Source organism: Capra hircus, chromosome 14 (assembly GCF_001704415.2).
Source record: "Capra hircus breed San Clemente chromosome 14, ASM170441v1, whole genome shotgun sequence".
Taxonomy (NCBI): Eukaryota; Metazoa; Chordata; class Mammalia; order Artiodactyla; family Bovidae; genus Capra; species Capra hircus.
Window position 1 is genome coordinate 44,441,959 of NC_030821.1, and position 24,727 is coordinate 44,466,685.

Below are 24,727 nucleotides of genomic sequence, written 5' to 3' on the forward strand. Positions count from 1 at the left end.
AGTGTTGCCTTGCACCTCATAGCCTGCTGTGCCCCATGGCCTCCTGACACATATGTCAATCTTCCAAAACAAAATCAAGGGCTCAACTCAGGCACAAGTAAGACAGTATACTGTTTTCATCAGTGTACTGCCTTCCTAACCTATAACATGAGTTCTCCTGTCTCCCTCTCTTCACTTTCATAATGTAATACACGATTTAAAACAAAACTATTATCCCCTCTTGGAAATTATACTTCATCACTTGATTTGGAATCTACTATCCTACTTAGTAACCCACTGCAGTGTTCTTGCCTGAAGAATCCTATTGACAGAAGAGCCTAGCAGGTTACACTCCACAGGGTCGCAAAGAGTTGGACATGACTGAAGTGACTTGGCATGCAGATATGCACGCAGGTACCCTACCGAGCAAATCACTGGTGTTCTGGAAAATTAGAAAATCAAGACATTCTGGTAGGACTAAGTAGAAAACAACAGTATAAACAGGCCAAATATTTAGCACAACAAGATGAAGATTATGTCTAAATACTAATTTATTCATTGTATTAATTTGACTTTTCTGTCCTTACAGTGTTTTTTTCTTTTCTGAGCAGACTATAGAGTGGTATATGCATCTGACATTCCACGACATTCAAGATTGTTGCCTTTTATTTGCAAACTCAGGGAAAATGAGGTCAATTTGATTCTTATTCAGTTGGTTTTCTTCAATGTAAAACAAAAGTAGCACTCAACTTCTATTTAATGATTAGAATAATGGCTAAACTCAACAAGATTAGAAATATGGATAGTAATTTGAATTATTCATAATCCATGATTCAATAAAAGGAATACATAAATATCATAAAAAGAGTTATATTTGAAAGACAGTAAACATGTGACTTCCCAGGTATAAAGACTTCACCTGTCAGTGCAGGAGACACAAGAGATGCGGGTTTGACCCATGGGTCAGGAAGACTCCCTAAAAAGGAAATGGCAACCCATTGCAGTATTCTTCCCTGGGAAATTCCATGGACAGAGGAACCTGGTGGGCTGCAGTCCACAGGGCAGCGAAGAATAGGACATGACTAAGCGATTGAACATGCACACAAACATGTAACAAAACTGTTTTGAAAAATAAAATTGCGTTTTTCATTTTCATGCTTCATACCTTATCAGGTGGCCGTCTGCAAAAATTCCTTTAATAATCAGTATCAAATATGTTATTATTTAAGCCACCATTCACTTTAACCAGAAAATTATCTATATTTAAGTAAATCAAGTCAGTAATTTTTATGTTACAAATAAAACATCCTATAACTAAATATTTTTAATAACTGACTTTTGCTTACTTTGCTTACTTTAATTATGACATTATGCTTTGACATTAAATGAAAAACACAATCCGATTTCTTAAAAAGATTACAAAATTAGTACTTTCAGTATGCATGTTTATTTTCCAATTAATTTTATTGATCTTACAGGCAGAATAGTATCTTGATCTCTATTACATTCAACAACACCAAAAAATCTACAGCTCTGGTGTCAAAATCAATAAGTACTAAAAATCGAGCAAGCAATTTACAACTATCTTCAATTAAGGAAAGTGGATCCAAAAGGCATATAACAGCAATAACAATAAAATAGTATTTGTGTTAAGACATAAATAGCCAATGTAAATGTAGTACCTCAGGCATTTTTCTAATTGTGGTATTTACACAAATTTTGGAAATTAAATTGAGCACACTGGCCAGTCTACTAATGATCATGAAAGACAGAATATGTAAAAGTGCCTATTTTGCTAATAGGATATGTTCAGCTCTTTAGCTTGACATTGTGTGGTACAGTTATCCCTTCCAAGCATTACAGATCAATACTACATGTGCCTCAAGCTCTTTTGCAGATGAATGATCTGATGAAGATGCCCTCATCTCAGAAACTAAGGTCATTAATGTTTATCTTCCCTTGAAACATTCAGAAGGCTTGCTGAACCTAGAGAAAGCCCAATCTCAAACTACTGGAGGAACAGCGACACCTAGTGGTCATTATACTCCTAAACAAATATCTTAAAAGTATAAACAGGGGTATCCAAGAAATGGCCACAAATGCATCCCCTTTAAATGTGACAGAAGCCTATTTCCAATGAAATTTAATCTGAAAATCACAAATACTTTCATTAACTTTTCTATTGATCAGTAATAATATAAATTGTAAGGAAAAGCCAGCATTGACCTTAAAATCTTTAATCAACAACCCTTTGCCTTTGTAGATTTTTATAAAAATCCAGTTTTGATTTCTTCATGTCTGGGTTCTTGCTAATTGTAGGATGACATAAAGAACTCTGAAACACTCTGAACTACTGAATGATCAGCTTTGTGGCTCTTTTATGAATACATGGATTGGAATGTCCCAGCAACAAAATTAAACACTCTATACAACAGTGCACTAAGGCTCAAAATCAGGACATTATAAAAGCTGCCAGTCTGTTAATTCTTGTTGGATGGAATTTACACTGGACATTTTATAAATTTTTTGTCAGTAGGGAATATCGAGTTCATCAAGCTTTTCTGAAACAACTGATACATGAATTATAGAATCACTTTACCATCAAAGTCATTGTTTAGTAAGTAGGACTGTTTCCTATTAGTGAAAAAATCGGCACATTCTTTAGCCATTTGCACAGTCGATCTGAGGCAGTCCAAGCAAGCTTTTGCTCTTTGCTGGAATCTTAGCTCTGTTCATTACGCATACTTCCCATCAGACCCAACACTGTTCCCCATGTCTTTCTGGCCAACTCCAAAGAAACTCCACATTCCCGTCACCAGGAAGATTTTTCCTGAGCACAAACCCCACTGTTGTTGATGGGACATACTGGAATTATCCCTTCCAGATGGACTGAGGCACCCCCCACAGTGCCAAGACATACATGAATGACTGTAGGTGGAATCACTATCTATTGACTTATTTCATCTCCCTGGTATTTCATTGCCAAGGACCAAGACTAGACTTTCTCCCTCCCTGTAACCTTTTAAGGTTCTGCTGAAGACAATAAATAGATGCAAGGCTTAGACAATAGTTTTTGTGTTAACATACCGCCAGCCTCTCCACATGAAAAATGAGCCTACTTACCACTCCCAGATCATCAAACTATCCCCTTCCCAGCCACATGCCATGTCAGTGACTACCTGGGACATTCACCAAAATGCCACTTGTGTGCACAAAAGGCTAGGAGAGGCCAAGGCCTCCAGTGACTGTTTGCAACAGTCCACCGGACTGACATCTCATAGGTACCTTCAAATTGGGGAACCAAGAAGAAATTTTCGTGCCATTTAAGATTTTCATGTAAATGTTAATCAAGACATGTTCCAGTAGGTATCTCTTGCCCAAATAGATAAGCAGTTAATTTTATTAATGACTGTGATTTATGTGCATTTAAAATTAACACTAAGGTGAGGTGCTGTAACTTTAAAGCCCAGAGTTTTCTCCAGCCAACTCCCCCCAGTGACTCTCTAGTCCTCTTTTTCCAAGGTCCTCGGTTACACGAGGATGCATGGGCTGTAGCCACAAGCAGTCAAATGTAATGTTTACTAAGGGGACAGGCAGCCATGAATGGCACTGGAGGCACATGGAGGTTACATCCCATTGCCATCATTATATAGACTTCATCTCCCTTTTCCCCCTCCTTTGTCCCTTTGCCTCCCTTATTTCAGCCTAAAGCTGAGAGTATGAAGCACTGCTGTGCCCTTCTGATGTCTGAACACCTGGGGTGAGTAACAAAGATGATTTCTGAATTCTAGGAGAAAATACTGCGAACTATTCACCACTCAACACACCCAGATAGTCACAGATGAAGAGTTATGGGCAATCATAGGTTATCATTACTGTCTGCTCATAATAATAATGTTCTCCCCCCAAATAACCCAGAACTTGAACTGGAATTTTGAGTTAAAGGTCTCTCCTCTACCTGTCGGTATTCACCTGTCTTGACTTTGTGCATGTTTTAAGGATGAATTAGAAGAGGTTTGCAAATAAGTCCTATCAGAGTTACCAGCGCACAAAAACATCTTTGTTACCTCCTTTTCTCACATAAGCTAGCCAAAGAGTAAAGTCAATTATGCTTTTTACTAGTTGCCCAGGGTCATTCTTCCCTGGACCTGGAAGAGTGGAGAAGGGTCTAGCTGAATGGCTGGATGAATGGCCACCACTAGATCCCACCCACCTAGAAGTAATTTGGTCTCGGTCTAAGCGCTAATATCATGCTGCCAAGTCTCTTTCTGAAAAGCATAAATGCAAAATATCCCATTCCGGCAAGCAAACCAACCACAAGGGTGGTGCCAAGAACCTTTGGGGCCCTTTTCTTGGCCACTCGGAATGCAGTTGGCAGCACCGCAGAGATTAATATATTGTTGACATGTCCCAAAACCTTGTTAAATGTTTTCCTCTTCAAGACACGCTCGTAATAGGTTTCCAGGTTGGGTCGCTTTCCATTTCCCCAGTTTCTCCTCGCAAACCCCAGGAACTTCAGTCGATGCAGTGTAACAGCAAGCGATACGTCCGCCAGAGTGAAGGATTCCCCGCAGAGCCATGGCTGGCGGCCTTCTTCTAATTGGAGAAAGGGACACGGGCAAGCGGGTTAAGGGCAAGCGCTGTACCAAGAAGGCTTTCCAAGTGGTGCTAGTGGGAAAGAACCTGCCTCCCCATGCAGGAGATGTAAGAGACACAGGTTCAGTCCCTGGATTGGGAAGATCCCCTGGAGGAGGGCATAGCAACCCACTCCAGTATTCTTGCCTGGAGAATCCATGGACAAAGAGCCTGGTGAGCTACAGTCCACAGGGTCACAGAGAGTCAGACACAGCTGAGTTACTGAGCACACATCCATGCACTGTACAGACAGCCTCTGGTTGGCATCTCTGCTCTTAGTGCTGAGGGCAAGGGTGAGTATAGCAAAAGATGGAGGCCATGGTACATATTCTTGACAATCACACTCAGCGAGTAATTCTATGCTTAAAAAAAGGAGGAGCAAATGTATCCCAAGCTACGGGACTTCACTTTCCAATGCAGGGAGTGCAGGTTCAATCCCTGGTGGGGAATATATGATCCCACATGCCTCTCAGCCAAAAGAAAAATCATAACATAAATCAGAAGTGATATTGTACCGAATTCAATAAAGACTCTAAAAATGGTCCACATCAAAATAATCCATCCCAAAGCTAAGGGACAGTTTCTTGACACCTGACAGGCACCCGGGTCCCTAGGTGCCACTAGAGCTACTGGAGCTCGAAGCCTGTCTATCATGCCTCCAAGCCAACAGAGTTAACAGATATTTCCTTGTGGGTTAAAAAAAAATGACATGTGTACTTGAGGAAAATCTATAAGGTTGGGTCTAAAATGTCACTCAGTAGTTGCTGCGTTGTTAATTGTTACTTATTTAAAACAGAAGAAAATCCCTGTTGTGAAGCAAGTTGCAGGTAACATGGTCTTCAACTTTGTGGTCAGTCAGAATAGTGCAAACAGTCCATGTGTCTGCACTTGGGCTTCACCATTAATTCATTTTCTCAGGTACGGAAGACGGGTGCTCACCAGCCAGCCTGCACATACTCACAGGCTCACTCCCATGTTATGCTAAGTTACTTCAGTTGTGTCCGACTCTTCGTAACCCTGTGGAGTGTAGCCCCCACCTCTCCCTGCCCCAGGCTCCTCTGTCCATGGGATTCTCCAGGCAAGAATACTGGAGTGGGTTGCCATGTCCTCCCCCAAGGGATCTTCCTGACCCAGAAACTGAACCCATGTCTCATGTGTTCAGTACTGGCAGGTGGGTTCCTTACCACTAGCACCACCTGGGAAGCCCACCCACGTTATACTTTACTTGAATTTGCAATTTTTCCCCCACCTAAGGAAAAAACTAGAGGGAATGTTCTAGCAAGTAGAACACTCCCAAACTAACCACTGTAATTAAAACTTGTGAAACAGGCCAGGTAGGAATCTACCAACCATAACTTAAGTTGTGCTAAAAGAAATTCTTCACTGGCTGTATTTCATAAAAATGCAATTACAACTAGACACCTGGGTTTTGTTGAATTCAGTATTATTGTTGCTATCATAAGTCAAACTGTCCATGAGTACTAACAGTTAAAAGTAGGTTACAGAACGTTTTGGGTGAAATCTAAGAATGTTCCCATAAATACCCCTGGTATACAGAAAAAGACAAAAAGAACACAAATGAGAACCTACCTGGGGTTTCTTCATTTCTTCTTTGCAACTCAGTTTCAACCTGATCCAAGACTTTCTCCAATTCATCAAGAATTTTCTTCAAATATTTGACATTGTCATGGTCAAGGAGCTTTGACTAATTAACAAAAATAACTAAGTAGGTTATTTATGCCTGTAAAAATAATCAGCGTAGAGCAGAGAAGATATAAATTTTTACACAGTGGGAGTCTGTTTATTCTAGACAATGAGAAGAAACAATAAAAAATAAAGCAGAAGCAAATCTGAGGGGAAATGCCCTGGCTGTGAAATTATCCCAGGGGCCAGACTCATTGTCCACCGGCAACTCCTGTGGGACCTAAGGATCAGAGAGTACAGAGAATATGAGGGGCACAAAGAGACTCCTTTCACTGGGAGGGGAGTTTGGGGAAGAATAGATGCACGCATATGTATGGCTGAGTCCCTCTGCTGTTCACCTGAAACTATCACAACACTGTTTGTTAATCGGCTTTACCCCAGTACAAAATAAAAAGTTTAAAAAAAAGAGAGATTCCTTTCACGTCCAATTCAAAAATGGAATTTTTTAAGTTTTTTTTTTTTTAATCTTTTGGCCACACCTAGCAGCATGTGGGATCTTAGTCCCCCAACCAGGGATGGAGCTCCTAACCTCTACATTGGCAATGCAGAGTCTCAGTCACTGGAGAGCCAGAGAAGTCCTGAAGATGGTTGTGTTGATTTTGTTTTGCTTTGTTGGCCATGGCACGTGGCACGTGGGATCTTCCCTGACCAGGGATTGAACCCATGTCCCCTACATTGGGAGCACAGAGTCAACCACTGGACCACAAAGGAAGTTTAAGAATGAAAATTCAGCAGTCTCCAATGAATGAATAACTGAGGGGTCAGAGCTCTGTGACTTCCCTGGTGGCTCAGTTGGTAAAGAATCTGCCTGCAATGCAGGAGACCCAGGTTCGATCCCTGGGATGGGAAGATCCCCTGGAGGAGGAAATGGCAACCCACCCTCTTATCCTTATTTGGGAAATCCCACAGACAGAGAAGCCTGGTGGGTTACAATCCATGGGGTTGCAAAGAGCTGGCCATGACTGATGCACGCAAACACACATAACTCAATAGCAAGTAAACAATTCAATTTAAAAATGGGCAGAAGATCCAGATAGACATTTTTCCAAAGATATGCAAAGGCCAATGGGTACATGAAAAGATGCTCAACATTTTTAATCATCAGGGAAAACAAATCAAAACCACAGTGAGATACTACCTCTCCTGTTAGGATGGCTATTATCAAAAAGACAGAAACTTCAAGTGTTGACCAGGATGTGGAAAAAAGGGAAACTTTGTGTTCTATTGGTGGAAATGTAACCTGGTACAGCCATGATGGAAAATAGTGTAGAAGTTCCTCAAAAAATTAAAAATAGAACTAATATACAATCCAGCAATTCTACTTCTGGGTATTTAGCCAAAGAAAAACAAAAACATAAATTCTTAATAACGCATATATCTGGATTCTAGAAAAATGGTACTGATGAACCCATCTCCAGGGCAGGAATAGAGACACAGACACAGAGAATAGGCTTGTGGACATAGCAGGTAAGGAGAGGGTGGGATGAATTGAGAGAGTGGCATTGAAACATATACATTATCATATGTGAAATAGACAGCTAATGGGAGGCTACTGCATAGCACAGGGATCTCAACCCAGTGCTCCATAACAACCTAGAGGGTAGAATGGGGTAGGGGGTGGGAGGAAGGTTCAGGATGGAGGGGATATGTGTATACTTATGGTTGATTCACGTTGTTGTACAGCAGAAACCAACACAACATTGTAAAGCTTTTCCTCCAATTCTATGTTCCTTGCAGTATTATTTACAATAAGCAGAACAACTTAAGTGTTCATCAACAGATGAATGGATTTGTAAAAACTGTAATGTGTATATATAGAATGGAATATTTTCCAGCTACAAAAAAGAATAAAAATTTTGCCATTTACAACAATGTAGTTAAACCTTGAGAGAATTATGCTAAGTGAAATAAATCAGACAGAGAAAGACAAACACCATATGATCTCTCTTGTTTGTGGAATCTAAAAACAAAACAAACAAATAACTAAGCTCACAGATGCAGAGAACAGACCAGTGGTTGCCAGAGGCAGGAGGTAAGAGGTAGGAGAAATGGGTGAAGGTGATCAAAAGGTAAAAAGGAAAAAACTGAAAGGTGTGAGGGGAAGATATACAGTATTAAAAAAAAATTCACTGATTGCTTTATTGGTATAAAAAGTCATAAACAGAGGTCCAGCTGACTCAAAGTGCAAAACACCTGAAATGACAGATTCCTATGATATTTTATTAACCTGCTTTTACATTTTATAACTTGCCTTGGCAACCAGCATGAGCAATATCTGCTCCTCAAGCAACTGTCGTTAGGTCTGAATATCAAATCTAATAAAGAAAAATTCTTTCTAAACGCAGAGCATAAGCCAAAGGTAACATGTGCACTAATGATTTGTAATATTTAATAGAAGATATTCTAAGAAATAGCAATACTTTACAAAAAGTGGACCATTTAACACAAATAGCAGATGTCAGTTGAGGACAGCCTGGTTTACTTACTTTAAGTCGCTTCTGTTTTGCAATGTACGCCTCTTGTAAATCTGGATTTTCTTCGGCAAGTTTTTTCAGTTCAGACTCCGTGTTACCAATTTGGCCTGATGATGAAATCAGTTTTGAAACAGAAAATTATTTCCTCCCTTCCATATAAGAAACAAGGAGAAGTAGGGAAACTTGATGGTAAGAGCATACGCGCTGAGCAGTCACGCCCTCTCTCTGCCCCAGACTCCCCCCTCTCTGTGCCTCAGTTTCCTCACCTTTCAATTGGAGCTATGAGACTATCTGCCACGCAGGTTGAGGATGAAATAAGAGGCACCTTGGAAAGTGCTTAGAGCCAAGTCCAGCACACCGTGAGTGCCAGCTGCGGAATAGTTGTCCTACTTTTCAGTACCTTTCAAGTCTTCCGTAATAAACTTTTTTTGTGAAGGGAAGGAAAAAGCATTATTTAGAGAAATATTTATTCTGGATGATAGAACTATGGTCAGAATACTTGCTTCAAACCATATGATGGGTATTTATGAGGAGGAGGAGGAGGAACACGAGGAAGGTGAGAGGCCAGGAGAGAAATGAGGAAGATGGAGGGAAGGAGAGCACGGAACGGGAGCAGACTGAGGAGGAGGGCATCAAAAAGAAAGGAAAGCATCGTAAGAGAACCCTGAAAGCAAGGCATGATGTCATGGGAAGAACATGCTTGGTGGAATTGGAGATCTGAGTGTGAGTGTTCCTGGTCACTCCTCAGGAGACCACGGCCCCTTCCCTTCCCACCCCTGGGCCATGGAGCACACCTCCTGCTCCTCATCCCATACACTGACCCATCCCTATGCTCAGGACAGGAGGAAGGAGAGGGCTAGTGGTCACAGCTCAGCCTCAGTGGATTGCCAGTCACTGAACTTAGAGGCAGAGTAATGATGAGACAGCCTTCACATAATGAAACAAAACTAAAGGACTAGAAATGTGAGCTCCATTGCCCATAACTGCCTACAGACCCCAGCTTTTCTGATTCCTAGTCTGTCTGTCCCTGTAAACACATTACGTTCCTTACTCTTCCACAGGCCACTCTTCTGAGTTTTATCTATGCTTGGTCCTCAAGGCCAAGAGCTGGAAAATCAGATCCTAAAGACAATAAATGTCCAGCCAAACAGGTGAGGCACAGATTCATCTGCCTGGCACATGGATCAATGTGTAACATGCATGTCCATGAAGCAAACTCAACAATCCCGCCCCCAGGGCTTCCTGAGATGTGCTGGGTGTCAAAAATGAATGAAAAGAAACATGAGGCAGAACTGCAGGTCTTTAAGATCTCTACATACTGCGAATCCTTGTTGTTGCATAAGCTGGGATCATGGAGTCCACAGTTAGCTCAGGATGTAAAATGCAGCCGTGTGTATAGGCATCCATGGGCAAAGAGTCAAGTAGTTCTCGATAATGCTGGACCCGTGGGTAATACATGCTTCCTTTATCGGGCATTAATCTGGGTGTTTTTTCTAAAATATACATACAAACACATACACAAACATTGAAGAAAAAGTTACAAATGAGACGTTACAACCAAAAGCAAAAAAGAAAAATACCAGCCCCCTCATCATTCACATTTTCAGTATTATATGAAGGGAGGTAAAGGATGATATTTTCCCAGCCTCAACATTCAAAACTTGAACTGATGTCCTAGACCAGATTCCAAACCATGATCAGACTTCTCCAACTCGCAAATAACTATTCTCAAGGTCCAGATTTTCATGCCAACTCCTCTGTGAAATCTTCTCCAACCTCCCACAACTACCAACATCTGACTAGATCAAGTGTGCCTTCCTCTGTACACAAAAAATACTTGGTACAAACTCCTTTGTAACCCTTATCACCTTAACTAGTTATTGTATCTTTTTGCCCTATGAACTCCTTCAGGGCAAAGAACATATGATCCAGAGTCCAGCACAGTGCCTCATACATTTCATGTCTGCTTAGTCGCTCGGTCATGTCCAGCTCTTTGTGACCCCATGGACTGTAACCCGCCAGGCTACTCTGTCCATGGGGATTTTCCAGGCTAGAATACTGGAGTGGGTAGCCATTTCCTTCTCCAGGGAACCTTCCCAACCCAGGGATCAAACCCAGGTTTTCCGCATTGCAGGTGGATTCTTTCCACCAGGGAAGCCCAAGAATACTGGAGTGGGTAGACTATCCCGTCTCCAGAGGAATTTCCCAACGCATGATTTGAACCGAGGTCTCATTTTAGGCCATCGGTAAATGTTGGTTAAGTGAATCAAGGCTCATTGTGGAAAGATGATCAGGGGCCACACCTTCTGAGGTTCCAGTACATACCAAGAGTGATCCTGTTGATGTATATGGCAGAAACCAACACAATAGTGTAAAGCAATTATCCTCCAATTAAAAATTTTTTTAAAAAAATAATGATCCTGTTGATGCTATGTGAATGTGAATGGCTAGTCTTCATGGAATTCACTGGGAAATTCTGGTATTTTCTCTCTGGAAAGTGGGTTTCACATAAATCTTCATTTGTTGGTTAAACTCTAGACTATAGACTCCTAAAGGTAGGGATCATGTACTATTCTTTGTTGAATCCCCAGTTGCCTAATATAATGTTTGGCTGATAGCAGGTGTTCAATAAATTTCAATTAATAAATGAATTAATGAATATGTCCCCAAATTGCTAGCTATAGGAATATTTGAGCTGGAGAAGCTCTGGAGCGGTTAATGACGACACTAACATATAGAGGCTGAGACATTCTCCCAAGAGCCCACAGCTAAATAGAGGCAGAATGAGAACCAAAGTCATGAACTCCTAATGCAGTGCTCTGTTGTATTACATCATCATAACATCTTCAAAGGGTATACTTTTCAGAGACTATCCAAGAAAAATAAAGATAAACCACGTGATCTAGAGGCCAGGGGTAAGTGGGAACCAATTCCCACTTCTAACTCTCAAACTGCCTCTAAAAAAGTGCCAAAAAGCTTATTAATCCAAAAAGAACAGCCTCTACTCTATACATTTCTTTTTGCTTATTCACTTATTTAGTTTGGGTTATTTATTTAATGTAGAATCCTTTTGAGCATCCCACACTCATTCATAAGCATTGACAATTCAGAATTGGTTGCAGAGCATTTCAGGCAAGATCTCATCATGCCAGACCAAGAAGAACAAGCTTTTAAAAGCGAAAAGGCTATTTCTGACTCTCTAAGAAAAAAAGATGATTACTCCTCAGTGGGCAAGTGTCTAATTCCCTGCTAGCAACTCCAGTTCTGAAGTCTGCAATAGAATGACCGAGGATCACATGTCAGCTGCAAACTGCTCATACACTGTGGGTTTGCCCAACTAGATCACACTTTCTTACTGACCTTTCAGGATCTCAGAATGTCACCTACCCCCAATAATGCACAGTAGCCATTCCCATGAGAATAACAGACTGAAGGCTTTCTAAGGTGCTTGAAATTCTGAAGAGTTCTTAACTTTTTGTTTGCCACTGACCTCCAAAATAATGTTCTTAAATGCACAAAATACATAGGATTGCAAAGAAAATTGATTATATTAAAGTATGTTATCAGAGTAAATTTAAATGATAAAATAGTAATATGGGTGTCTTTTATTAACACATTAACAAGATCCAGCAGCAGATCTAATAATTACCATAATTTCAATATAGTGAGGGGCATAAGTGATATTTTAAGACATCTGCAATAACAATAATGCTATTAATACATCACAGTCATGTGAACATGTGAACAAAGTCATAGGCACTTCTGATACTGCTTTGAATTCTCCCTACACTAGAAATGAAGGAAATGATCCATTTCTTTTGGAAATTAGTGAAAACAAAGATGTAATTTTTTTCCCCTTTAAGATAGTAAATCTCCTGGATTTTATTCACAGACCACTAGGGGTAACAGTTCACAAAGTACGGTCTGAAAATCCCTGGGCTTCCTGAAGACACCCTCAGAGGGTCTACAAATCAAAGCTGTTTTTATAGTAATACTAAGATGTTCATTGCTTTTTCATTCTTAACCTCTCTTGAGTATACAATGGTATTTTCCAGAGGTTACACAATGTGTAAAAACTCCATCGCTCTGACAGTTAACGGCATATGAGACTTATATGTTCTTGTATTTTAAACTTTTCTCAATTTTAATTTCTAATTTGATAAGTATTGATAGATAGTCCATATAAACAAAAGCTCTCTCAAATGTCCTCATTAACTTCTAACACAAAGGGGCCTTGAAAGCTTAAAGTTTCAGAACCACTGCTCTGGGAGGGTTCAAGAACCACAGGTTAATAACCATGAATGATGCAGCATTTTAAAATGCTTCCCAGGTTGTTAAATTTATGGCTACTGGCTCTGGCTGTTTTGTGGGGCCAGGCTGGGGGCTTGACTTCAGAAGAGCATACCACTTCCTTCCTGGAAAGAGAATGAGAGCAGGAAAAATAATGTCTAATTGCTTTCTGGGAAAGGTCCATCTGGCCAAGCCTGCATCCAAATGTTTGAATGCCTGAAAATAATCTTCTACTCAGTGCACCATGAACTATATAACTATCTCCTAAGACAACTTTGTCAGACAGAGGCTCAGATACCCGCTGAACCCATGTTCTTTTCCAAGCTCACTTTCTCTCTTCAAGGACACCCTGTCCACATGACGATATACTACCAGCATCTTCCTGACACCAGCAACAAATCAGCAACAGACAGCTGCCTCTGGAAAAAGAGTTTTTTCAAAACACAATTGGGAATTTCCTTTGACTGACACAGAAAATCTTCTCTCTCATTCTCCTCTTCTTTTATTTTCCTGTCCTTTCATAAAGCACTTTTGTTAAGATATTTAAAAAAGAAAATCTTTTCTGGGTCTATCTTGGTCAGGAGTGAGAAAACAACAGAAGGGTTACAGTGGCAGCAGAGACAGTCAGAGGATTTTAAAGAAAAAGCAATAAAAGAAGTTTCCAGCACTGGGGAGGAGGGGTGCAGTAGTGGAAGCCAGGATTAGTGACTAAGCTGGAAGAACAAATACATTGGACTAAGACCTGACTTTGTCGAAGCACTGAGTAGGGACAAAGGCAAGACTAAATTTAGGCAGCAAATCAGAAACAAGCAGATAGACACAAAGCAGAAAGATGCGATACACAAGGAGAGAAAACAAAAGCACAAAATTAGAAATCAGAAAGGACAAAATCATATTGTAATCCATTTAATTGGGGACATCCGCTCCATATATCCTCAAGTCCCTGTATTGCTGAGTAGACTAAGAATGGCCCTGGGCGATTTTTTTTTTTTTAATTACATTCAGTTTCCCCAAGAGCAAACAATAAAAAGAGTTTAGTTTCCGAGGTGGCACTAGTGGTAAAGAACCTGCCTGCCAATGCAGGAGACATACATAGGCGATGCAAGTTTGATCCCTGGGTCGGGAAGGTCCCCTGTAGGAGAGCATGGAACCCACTCCAATATTCTTGCCTGGAGAAGCCCATGGACAGAGGAGCCTGGCATCCACTAAAACTGAACAAATCACAGAAAGTTTTTTTAATTACTTTTTAAAACCACTTTTATTGGCATAATCAGGAGTTTTAAAGACTCCTTTTCTTTTCCTTACCATTTACCATATTTTCTCTGCATTCAGTTACACACTTTGAGCTAATCTGCAATTTCAGTAGTGTACTAAAAATTATGTAATATTACTCAATTATATATGAGAGCCTTTTATTAACAGACATAAAATTATTTATTCTATGACCTTAACAATAATTGCAAAGAGTCAGACACGACTGAGCGACTGAACTGAACAGAACAATAATTGGAAATTCCTTTACATTTATATTATTTAAAGTAACAGTAATTTCAGAATTAATATTATTTTTTAAATCTGAATTAATTTTCTATTGATAAAACTGTATTTATAAAATAAATTTACATTTCCTAATTGGACTTAATATGTGATCCTGTAATCTATCAGGATACTTGGATTCTTTACAAACCAAATTCTTTTCCTAAGAATATTCAAAATGACATATATGGACATAAGACATGGGATATAATCTTCAGAGAACTGTTATATAACATATTAAGTTACCAAAATTCAATATTTACCATATGACACCCTTGATTCCAGGTTACCAATGAGTTATTTGACAATAATAAATAGTATACATTCTAGTATTTTGTAGTTATTTAATGCTCACCTTTTTTTTTATTATCTAGTGGCCATGTTAAAGTTCATGAAAAGAGATTACAATATAGCAAAAGCATAAGAATGTAAATATGTAAATACTGATTACACAGAAAGGTTGAGAAAAGTGTACAGGCCAGCAAGCCATCATTTTTAGTACAGTCTCAGTTGGTAGACTAATGAAAGATACCAACAAATAACAGCAAAAGCGATGCCTGTTGACTACTACACTCTGTTCTGGAGATGAATGGATACACTTAAAGCCTCTCATTACAACCATGGGCAACTACACACCTCATGAAATTCATTCAAGTGTTATTCATTCTAATTTGTCAACTTTCCCCAAAGTTCCATCCATAATTGACCAAAATTCTGCATGTTCCATCGAGCTCAAATGTAGTAGGTCACAATTAGCCATGCTCTGGATAGAACCTACACTTCTGAAACAACTCAAGATCACACTTGTCTTTTATTTCATTGTTGGCTGTTGTTGGTAACTTATTAGCAAGCCAGGGCTCCCATCCTTCATTAACGAAGCCGATTTTTCCAAACAAAATTCATATACTACTTTTAGCCTTGTTAAACTTTATCTTAGTTATTGTTCCATGCAAAGCGTTTCATAAGCTACTCATCATTTTAACTATTGCAGTTTACATATCCACAAGTGTAACAGTATTTCTATGCCTTTATTCAAATCATTTATGGAATTGTTAGACTCAAATCAGAGAACAGAAGCCTAAAAGAACACCAGTAGAGATCCCTGTCCAAGTTGATATCTATTTTCAATATTTTATTCATTTTAATCATTCAAAAATGTTTATTAAGCTCCCATTAGAGAACATTCACCATACGAGGCACTGGAAATGCAGCTGTTAGTGAAACACTGACTCCACAGTGCATACAGGGTCTGCCAGTAAATGAAATAATGAAAGTGATAGAATTATCATAGGATGAGTGAAATGAGAGAATATAGCTAAATAAGTAACATGGTATAAGAAATTTATAAATGAATATTCTTCAGAATGGTGGTTTATTCATCGGAAAATATGCATTATTCTTATCTAGCCATACGTGCTCCTTCATTCCACAGGGCTATCATATGACACAATCTCAAATGCTCTACTTAAATCAAGCAACACTATACCAAGAACTATGCCCAGCACACAACAGACCCACTTTTTAAAGTGTTAGAGACATTCGCCAGTAATGTAAAACTTATGCTGGTTCCTTTTAATCAAGATACTCAAAAATACTGTTTTTAATTTCTGACAACACATTCTAGAACTCTGCCATACTTAAAGAAATATTTTACAGCACTGCTTAAAGCTTAAGCAATTACTTAATGCAAAATAATTTGTAGTACTGCTTCTCAAACTTCTATGTATGTATGAGTCACTTGGGAATCTTATTAAAATATAGATTCTGATTCAAGAGACTTGCAGTAGGGTCTAGAATTCTGCCTTTCTAATAGGCTCCTAGGTGATACCAATGCTGCTGGTCAATGGAAAGAAAGAAAGTAAAAGTGAAGTCGCTCAGTCATGTCCAACTCTTTGCGACCCTGTGGACTGTAGCCCACCAGGCTCCTCTGTCCATGGGATTCTCCAGGCAAGGATACTGGAGTGGGTTGCCATTTCCTTCTCCAGGGGATCTTCCCGACCCAGGGATCAAACCCGGGTCTCTTGCATTGCAGGCAGACTACCCTCTGACCCACCAGGGAAGCTGGTCAAGGGAATACATGTTAAATAACATGTTATCAGTGAATAACATTTGTCTCTCTCTTGTCTGGCACTTTTCCTAACCTCCATGAATTCTTAATAATAAATATAAATTATGTTAATGATCATTGTGATAATGCTTACAAGTTTTTTATTTTAGATAAACTTCATCTAGAAACTAGAGTAGCCTTCATTTATATAAAGTAATTGTTTTCTTACTGCCTTCATATCTACTATAGGTTTTAGTTCCCTTAATCTTAACCTTTGTTTAACCCTTCCCAACTGAATGACTCTTCTCCTTGGGAAACAGCAAAGAGTGAAATAAGAGTTGTTTGGATTGCTTTATCTCTGCAACTGATAAAACTATCACACCTAGTTCCCAAGAGAACAAAAAGAAAAATCAAGTTTCAGACTAAGAGTTAGGATTCTTGATTGTCTGTTTACTCTATCAGTACAACCAGAATTAAGTTCTTAGTTTCCATATTTTCATCTTAATGTTTAGCCCACAATGCCTTCTCCTCTGATTCAACAAATTGTAGTAAGAACTTAGTATTCACCTTGAGCAGGACTCAGAATGCATTCCAGTTTTGCTATGAAATAGTCAAAGAAAAAGAAAAAGCCTAAAGAAAAATTTAATAAAGCCTAATCATCATTAACATGACTATACTATGAAGTAACATTGAACATTACTGAACATCTGAGAGTAGACACAATGTAAGGAAGAGGAGGCGGAAAAGGCTAGTAATAATAGTTCAAGGGATGCTAAACAAAATATTTAAATATGATTTTCATTTGCTGTATCTTTTTAAAGTTTTTGGTGACTTATAGTAGAATTCTTATGCAATTATTTTGTCTTATTCACATTATTATAATCACTTCCCCCAAGAAATACAAATTATTATTTAACAGACTTGTCCATTTCCAAAAAGCTCAAGATTGAGAAAATTTGTCTTAAATCAATTAGCCCCCATTTTCTGTACAGTCCCCAGAATTTAGACTTATAAGGGCTAGCAAATAATGATGGATAGAAAAGAAGTTCATTACACCAAGTTAAACTCCTTGGTTTAGATACATGGCCAACTCCAATCAAAATCCTAGGGAACTAAACACTTAGATTAAGAATAAGGGTAGCTAAGTCGCTCAGTCGTGTCTGACTCTCTGCTACCCCGTGGACTGTGGCTCACCAGGCTCCTCTGTCCATGAGATTCTCCAGGCAAGAATACTGGAGTGGATTGCCATTTCCTTCTCCAGGGATCTTCCTGGCTCAGGGATCGAACCCAGGTCTCCCACATTGCAGGCAGATGCTTTAACCTCTGAGCCACCAGGGAAGTTGCTAATCTATTTCCCTGGGGCAAACCCCATCCCTATTTAGGTCCTATACCTATCTTTCTTCTAAGTACCTCAGACTTTTTTTTTTTTTTTTTTGCCTTAAAATTTCCTTTCTCAGCTTCCAGTAATTTGAGGTTATAGTCTGGTTTTATCCTGCCTAATTAACATTCACATAACTGGTAGCAGATGAAGAGTAATTGGATCTTATCATGCAGTTCCTTTTTCAGACGAGTTGTTAGCCTGAAAGCTAAGAGCCCTCTGTTCTGTTCTCAGTTCTGTCGTTGACTGGCTGTATAATCTTGGGCAAATATTAAAGCTACAGTTTACCTGAAAGGCTTGTTATTAAGGAAGAAGCAAAGACAGTGTGTAAGTGCCAATGACTATGAGCGACAGTCCATGTAATAGGAAGGTCTGGATTTGAAAGGCTTACATTCCAGCCCATTCTGCTATAAAACAGCTATGTTACTTTAGGCAACCCGTTTCTGTTTCCTCGCGTACAAAATGGGAATAATTAATCTACCATGCCTATCTCAGGTGTTTGTTTTTTTTTAAAGACTGACTAGAACAGAAATTACAAAATGTCTAACATAGAATAGGCTGTCAATAATATGAATCTGACTTCAAGGCTAATAAATCACCACCACAAATCATACACCTGCAGGGTTTCTTGCAATGAATTTAAAAGGGAAATTCCAACATTAAAATTGGTAGTTTATATGAAATCGTTTCGATGGAGTCACACTGGCTTATTATAAATTACGCTATTGACCCATTTTTATTTGTGTGCTTATGGAAATGGAAAAGGTTGTTGGCACTAAACCACCATCATGAAACCAAAAGGAAGGGAGGAAGGAGGGGAGGAAGGGAGGATATAGGAAGCTGGGAAGAAGAGAAGGAGGGGAGGAGGGATGAGAGGAAGGAGGGAAGACATATATTTGTGTTCAAAGTAAATCCAAGAAATCACAAATAGCCTTAACATTACCATCCAGGAAAGTCTGTTCAAGATAATCAATGATCTGAGTGGCCTCACAAATAATGTTTTCCCCGTGGATAAGGACGGGCACTTCTCCAGTTGAGTTCAAACGCATAAACCAAGGCTCATTGTGCTCACTCAGGGGCAGACTTACATCATGTTCCTCGCACTTCAATGCCTTTTCAGCAATTACCAAGCGCACCTGGAAGAGTTCACATTGGTTACCAAAACACAGGTAGGCTTTTAATTAAATGACATCCCTGGGTACCAGCAAGCAGCCTTTTTGTGCTTCCCTGAGTTATTAATATTTTCAGCACTCCTTTCAACTCTATTCCTGGAATTAACAAGTGAGACACATTCTCGCAGCTTAATCTTATCAGTTAGAAAAGATAAGTAATGAGAATGATTCTGGCAATATTCAGTCCACGGTCACCCTCTTCATCACTACTCTTATTTGTGTCCTAAACCTTATGATGTGTCTCCCCATAGTAAGAACCTGAAACAGATACACTAGGCCTGTTGAAGAGAGTGCATCAACCAAGAGTAAAAGAAGGAACCCTGGATGCGGCGGTTGCCGGAAGGCGCTTCCCTCTGCCTCACTCTCCAAAGGCCCCGGAGACAAACCCTCCCTCCCCAACGCCGAAAGTGATGCTTTCTGTCGCATTTCATGAATGGCAGTGCCTGAGTCACGGCCTTTCCACCTCAGACTGATTCTCCCTGCTCCTCCAGATAAGGCGCACCCCTGCCCCACAGGGCGCGCCCGCCCGCAGGGGTTGAGGCATTGGAGGTCTAGGTGGGCGGGCTTCCCCGGGCGGCACCCAGCGGGAGCTGTCCAGGTGCTGAAACCCGATCCGCGCCGCCCGCCCGGCGGAGGCCTTTACCTTTTGAGAGCTGAAGGAATGCGTCCAGTGGTACAGAATGAGCTTAACCTCTGCGTCCGACTTGCCTTCCGCCATCAAGGGCGCACCCCCTCTCTGCTCGTCCTGCCTCCGAGCCATTTCGGGGTGCGCGAGCGCGGGAGGGCCTCGCCGGTCGGTCCTTTACTTCCTCCAGCCACACTGCCCTGCAACGAGCCGTTTAGCTTTTCCGGGTGCCACCCGGAGCCGGGAAAGTTGCGTTCGCGCGGATGGACGAACAGATCACTGGGAAGTGTAGTTTCGCCGGCGAGAAGGCTGCGGGGCGAGTCCGCAAAGACCCGGGGCCGGGTCTCTGCGCGCGGAAGTCACCTGGGAGGTGCAATTGGACGTTTTTAAGGAGAAATGATCTGAAATATGAGTTCCTGATTATTTAAGATGAGTAATGAAACGTGTTAATTACAAATTACTCATAGGTTTTGTAGATGGAGTAGAGATGGCTCAGGTACAAAAGCATCCGTTTCCTGAGACACAGGATTCCTCACGGATAGGCTGTGCCTTTGGTGGAAGGTTGATAGACAAAAGATTTATGAGTTTTCATTAGAAGATGCTACTATGAGGTCACGTAACAACAACAATAAATCTCATTAACAATGCGAATTAAAAGTCTAGTTGTTACATACAGAAATTTTTTGTCCATTTAAAAATTTTTTAAATTCATTTTATGTAAGTATTGTTGGTTTACAATGTTGTGTGTGTTTCTGCTGCACAGCAAAGTGATTCAATCATGTGTGTGTGTGTGTGTGTGTGTGTGTATTCTTGTTCACATTTCTTTCTATTATGGTTTATTACAGGATCAGATATAATTTCCTGTGCTATGCAATAGGATCTTGCTGTCTACCCCTTCTATATACAATAGTTTGCACCTGCTAATTAACACAGAATTTTTAGAGCAGAATTACTTGGGTTTGTTTCCTAGTTTTTAAATTTTCCCAATTTTTGAAGTACAGATAATTCTATTTTCCCCATAAGGTTTTTGTGAGAATTAAATAACTAAATACAATGTTAAACACTCAAAACAAGCTAGCATATTGTAGACACTAAATATTATGTACAATTTCAGTTGCCTTATAAACATTCTCTTTATAACTGTGGTCAAAATCATAATTTTATGATAATCTAGTCATTATTATACACTTCTCAAAATTCAGCATAATAGTAAATCAGCAGGATTTCCCTTTTAGTGAATATGTATTAAAATGACCATGAAATGAATGCTTGTTATAATTTATCCAACAAATATTTATTGAGTATCTACTGTGTTCCAAGCCTTGTACTGGGCACTGGAAATACAAAGATGTATAATTCTTCACACATGGCACCCAAAATATAAGTCTGGTGGCAGGGACAACAAAATAAATAGATGACCACAGTGGAGATGGGAACTATCAGTCTTAAGAAGAAACACAAGTACTAAGAGAAGTGAAAGGTCTAAAAAAGGTCCCTAGAAGAGACAGAAATCTCACGAGGTCCCTCCTCTCCTTTACAACACTTTATTTGTTGTTCTCTGTAATTACTGTTTAAAGATTTTTATAGTATCTCTTTATACCCTTGCATGCATGCTAAGCTGCTTCAGTCATGTCCGACTCTTTGGGAACCTATGGACTATAGTCTGCCAGGCTCCTCTATGCGTGGGGATTCTCCAGCCAAGAATACTGGAGTAGGTTGCCATTTCCTCCTCCAGGGGGATCCCCGACCCAGGATCCAACTCAAGTCTCTTATGCCTCTTGTTGGTAGGCAGGTTGTTTACCACTTGTGCCACCTAGGAAGCCCCATTTTATAGTGAAAGTCACTCTGTAGCCTGCCAGGCTCCTCTGTCCATGGAATTCTCCAGGCCAGAATACTGTAGTGGACAGCTGTTCTCTTCTCCAGGGGATCTTCCCAACCCAGGGATTGAACCCAGGTCTCCCACATTGCAGGCAGATTCTTTACCATCTGAGCTACCAGGGAAGCCCTTTTATACCCTTAAGTGAATTCAAATGCTACAGCAAAAGTGGTCCTTACCAAATTTGTTTTTTATCCATTCACACTCCAGAGCAGAATAAAAAGCAAAACTGTGACATCAGTCAGAGTGGGGTTTAAACTCCAGCTCCACTCTTACCCTGAACTCTCCTGAGCCTTCACTTCATCATGTGCAAAATGTTAGCATCTAAAAATATGTGAGTGCCATGGCATTTGCTGAGAGACTGTGTATAAAGAATAACCAAAATGGGGTCCAGCTGCTTGCCACTCAAAAGCCAATAAAGACGCCAGGTTGGTGGGAAGCAAAGTTAGTTTTATTCTGGATGCTTGCAACACTTGGGGGAGTGGGAAACAGGGGCCCACCTGTCCAAAGGTCAACTTCCTCTCCTCCTCCCACCCCGGACTATCAAGGGGCAAGAACTTTTAGGGGGCAAGAGCTTTTATATACAGAAGGACAGGGGTGGGGAGGGGTGGCTACATGCCAAAACATCACAGTCATCTCTGATAGTCATCTTGAAATTGGTCATGCAGTGGTCTGACCAACATCATCTTGATTGTTTTAAGTACAGTTAATCTTCAGTTTCAGGGTCAGTTTGTTCCCATTTCTTTGACCAGTTCTCAGAATTGTGGCCGCTTATGTCATGGTTATAGTCTGGTCATCATGTAGTTAATTCCTTCCACCTGGTAGGGGTTTCAGTATGTATAAGACAGCTCCCAGGATATGGCTCAGAATATTATCTATAGCCCTTGAGCAAGAACTAAAGGTCCTTGACTATGTGTAATGGCTAAACTATTATTATTATTTGGTTTCCTTTGACTGTTTTCCTTTGTTTCTACACGTTCTCACTTCTCTGATTAAACTTATTCTTTGGCTCAAGTTATTCCACAGACAAAAGGTAGGCAGAGGACATGGGAGGCAAGGACCATAGGATCCTGCTCCATTTCAAAAGCACTTAGCATGTTGCCTGCAAAACAGCAGTTGTTGCAAAAAGAATTTGTGGAAAAGCCCCTTCATGATGTTAAGAAGACATCACACTTGCTCTTCTCTCTTTAGGCCTCAAAATGTTTTCACTAGTGAGTGACAGAGCTACAATTCAAACATGACTTTTTGACTACTAGTCAAGTATTTCTTTCTACAACACTATGTTAGCTTTACACCAAAGAAAAAGTTGTAGACTTTCAAGCTTTACACAGCTGTAGTAGACATTAGAGAAAATATAGCCACTTTCTTGAAAAGCAGTCCACATAGATATTTAGATATACACAAGTCTATTAGAACACAAACTACCAACAACTACTACTACTACTATCAAACTACTGCTCACATGCCTTTCCTGAGCATTAGACTTTGAGCCTCAGAAGGTCAAAGACTCAGTATTATTCATTTTAGTACCCCCAAGAATCCAAAATAGTGCTTTGTACATAAAAGATGCTCCCAAACTGCTTATTAATTGAGAAAAAGAGTAGCTAACCGCGTCACCGATAGAAGCAGTAAACGACAAACAACAATAATAAAGTGTAGCCTATCTACTGCTCTAAAGATTCTGTGTAAAGGTAATTTCATTCGACAACATTCAGTACTTACAAATCTGGACTGTGGATCATGGCTCAGTAAATTGACTGCTTTTTATGTTAACTTTTAAATTTTTCCCGATTTATTCTTGGCTACACGGGGTCTTCATTGCTGCACGAGAGCCTTCTCTAGTTGCAGCGAGCAGGAGCTGCTCTCCGTTGCAGTGTGAGGGCTTCTCACTGCAGCGGCTTCTCTCGCTGTGAGCACAGGCTCCAGGCGCAGGGGCTTCCGGAATCGCAGTGCGTGGGCTCCAGAACATGGGCTCGGTTGTCGTGGCGCAGGGGCTTAGTTCCCCCTCAGCGTGTGGAATCTTCCCAGACCAGGTATCGAACCATATACCCTGCATTGGCTGGCAGATTCTTAACCACTGGAATACCAGGGAAGTCCTATGTTAATATTTATTGAAATTTGTTATTCATTTAAATATTTCTGAATGATTGAAGTTAAAATGGATTTGATAGGTACTATGAAATAACAGATCACATGCTCTCTCTGAACCTGAGTCACCTTACCTATAGTTATGATGAAAATCTACCAGATATGCTGGATACACAGATCTATTCAGTTTGGACAAATTTCTTGAGCTAAACAATTAATGATTTGTGCACTTTCCTTTATGTCTTATGCTTCAGTCAATTTTAAAATTATCATATAGAACTATTATAGCTGGATGATGTATATATATTTATGCAGTTGTCATTATATAAAGTTCTATTACTGACATTACCTATTTTGACAGGTATTAATTAGGTAATTCATACATATTTGTAAACATTTTTTAATGTATGTTAACTAAGCCAGAGATCTTGAAACCTGACAAACTGAAATACTCCAGGTTTGTTTTTTAAAGTACTTTTATGAATGACCACAAGAGGTCTCTATCTTTTTAAGAATAATCAATCCCTTGCCATTTTTTTTTTTCTTGACAAATAAGAAAACTGAAATGGCGATATTCTTCAGAGAATATATATGACTAATTAAGCTAATTCAAAATGAAAATTTCCAAAATTAGGGGAAAAAATCTTTTATACATACATAAAAAATAGAATATCTCCACTTTCTCCTGATAATAGCTACTAAGCAACCACAATCTATTTTGCCTGCCCTATCAGAAAACCCCTGCCAGTTTTCTGACCCATGTGAATAGCATAGGATTTGTAATTGATATATTACAGTTACAATAAGAAAAAAGGGGTAGAGGTCCTTATTTAGAAATTATTTTCAAGAATTTTTATCTCAAATGTGAACAATTCCTGTTAACTGATATTCTCAAGCATCTACAAAACTAATTATCTAATTGA

At 39.8% G+C, this 24,727-nt stretch overlaps 1 protein-coding gene across 1 annotated transcript in view; it reads right to left on the minus strand.

Annotated features, from left to right (window-relative positions):
- The window catches only part of GDAP1 (ganglioside induced differentiation associated protein 1), a 49,603-nt gene continuing 26,283 nt past the window's right edge, over positions 1,408–24,727 (minus strand). Inside the window, exons 3-8 of the mRNA XM_018058393.1 lie at positions 19,859–20,203; positions 18,987–19,179; positions 10,112–10,285; positions 8,805–8,899; positions 6,205–6,319; positions 1,408–4,575 (exon numbers count right to left, since the gene is read on the minus strand). Coding sequence (XP_017913882.1) covers positions 4,193–4,575; positions 6,205–6,319; positions 8,805–8,899; positions 10,112–10,285; positions 18,987–19,179; positions 19,859–19,975 — 1,077 coding nt within the window. The 5' untranslated portion in view covers positions 19,976–20,203 and the 3' untranslated portion in view covers positions 1,408–4,192. The remainder of the gene's footprint in view (positions 4,576–6,204; positions 6,320–8,804; positions 8,900–10,111; positions 10,286–18,986; positions 19,180–19,858; positions 20,204–24,727) is intronic.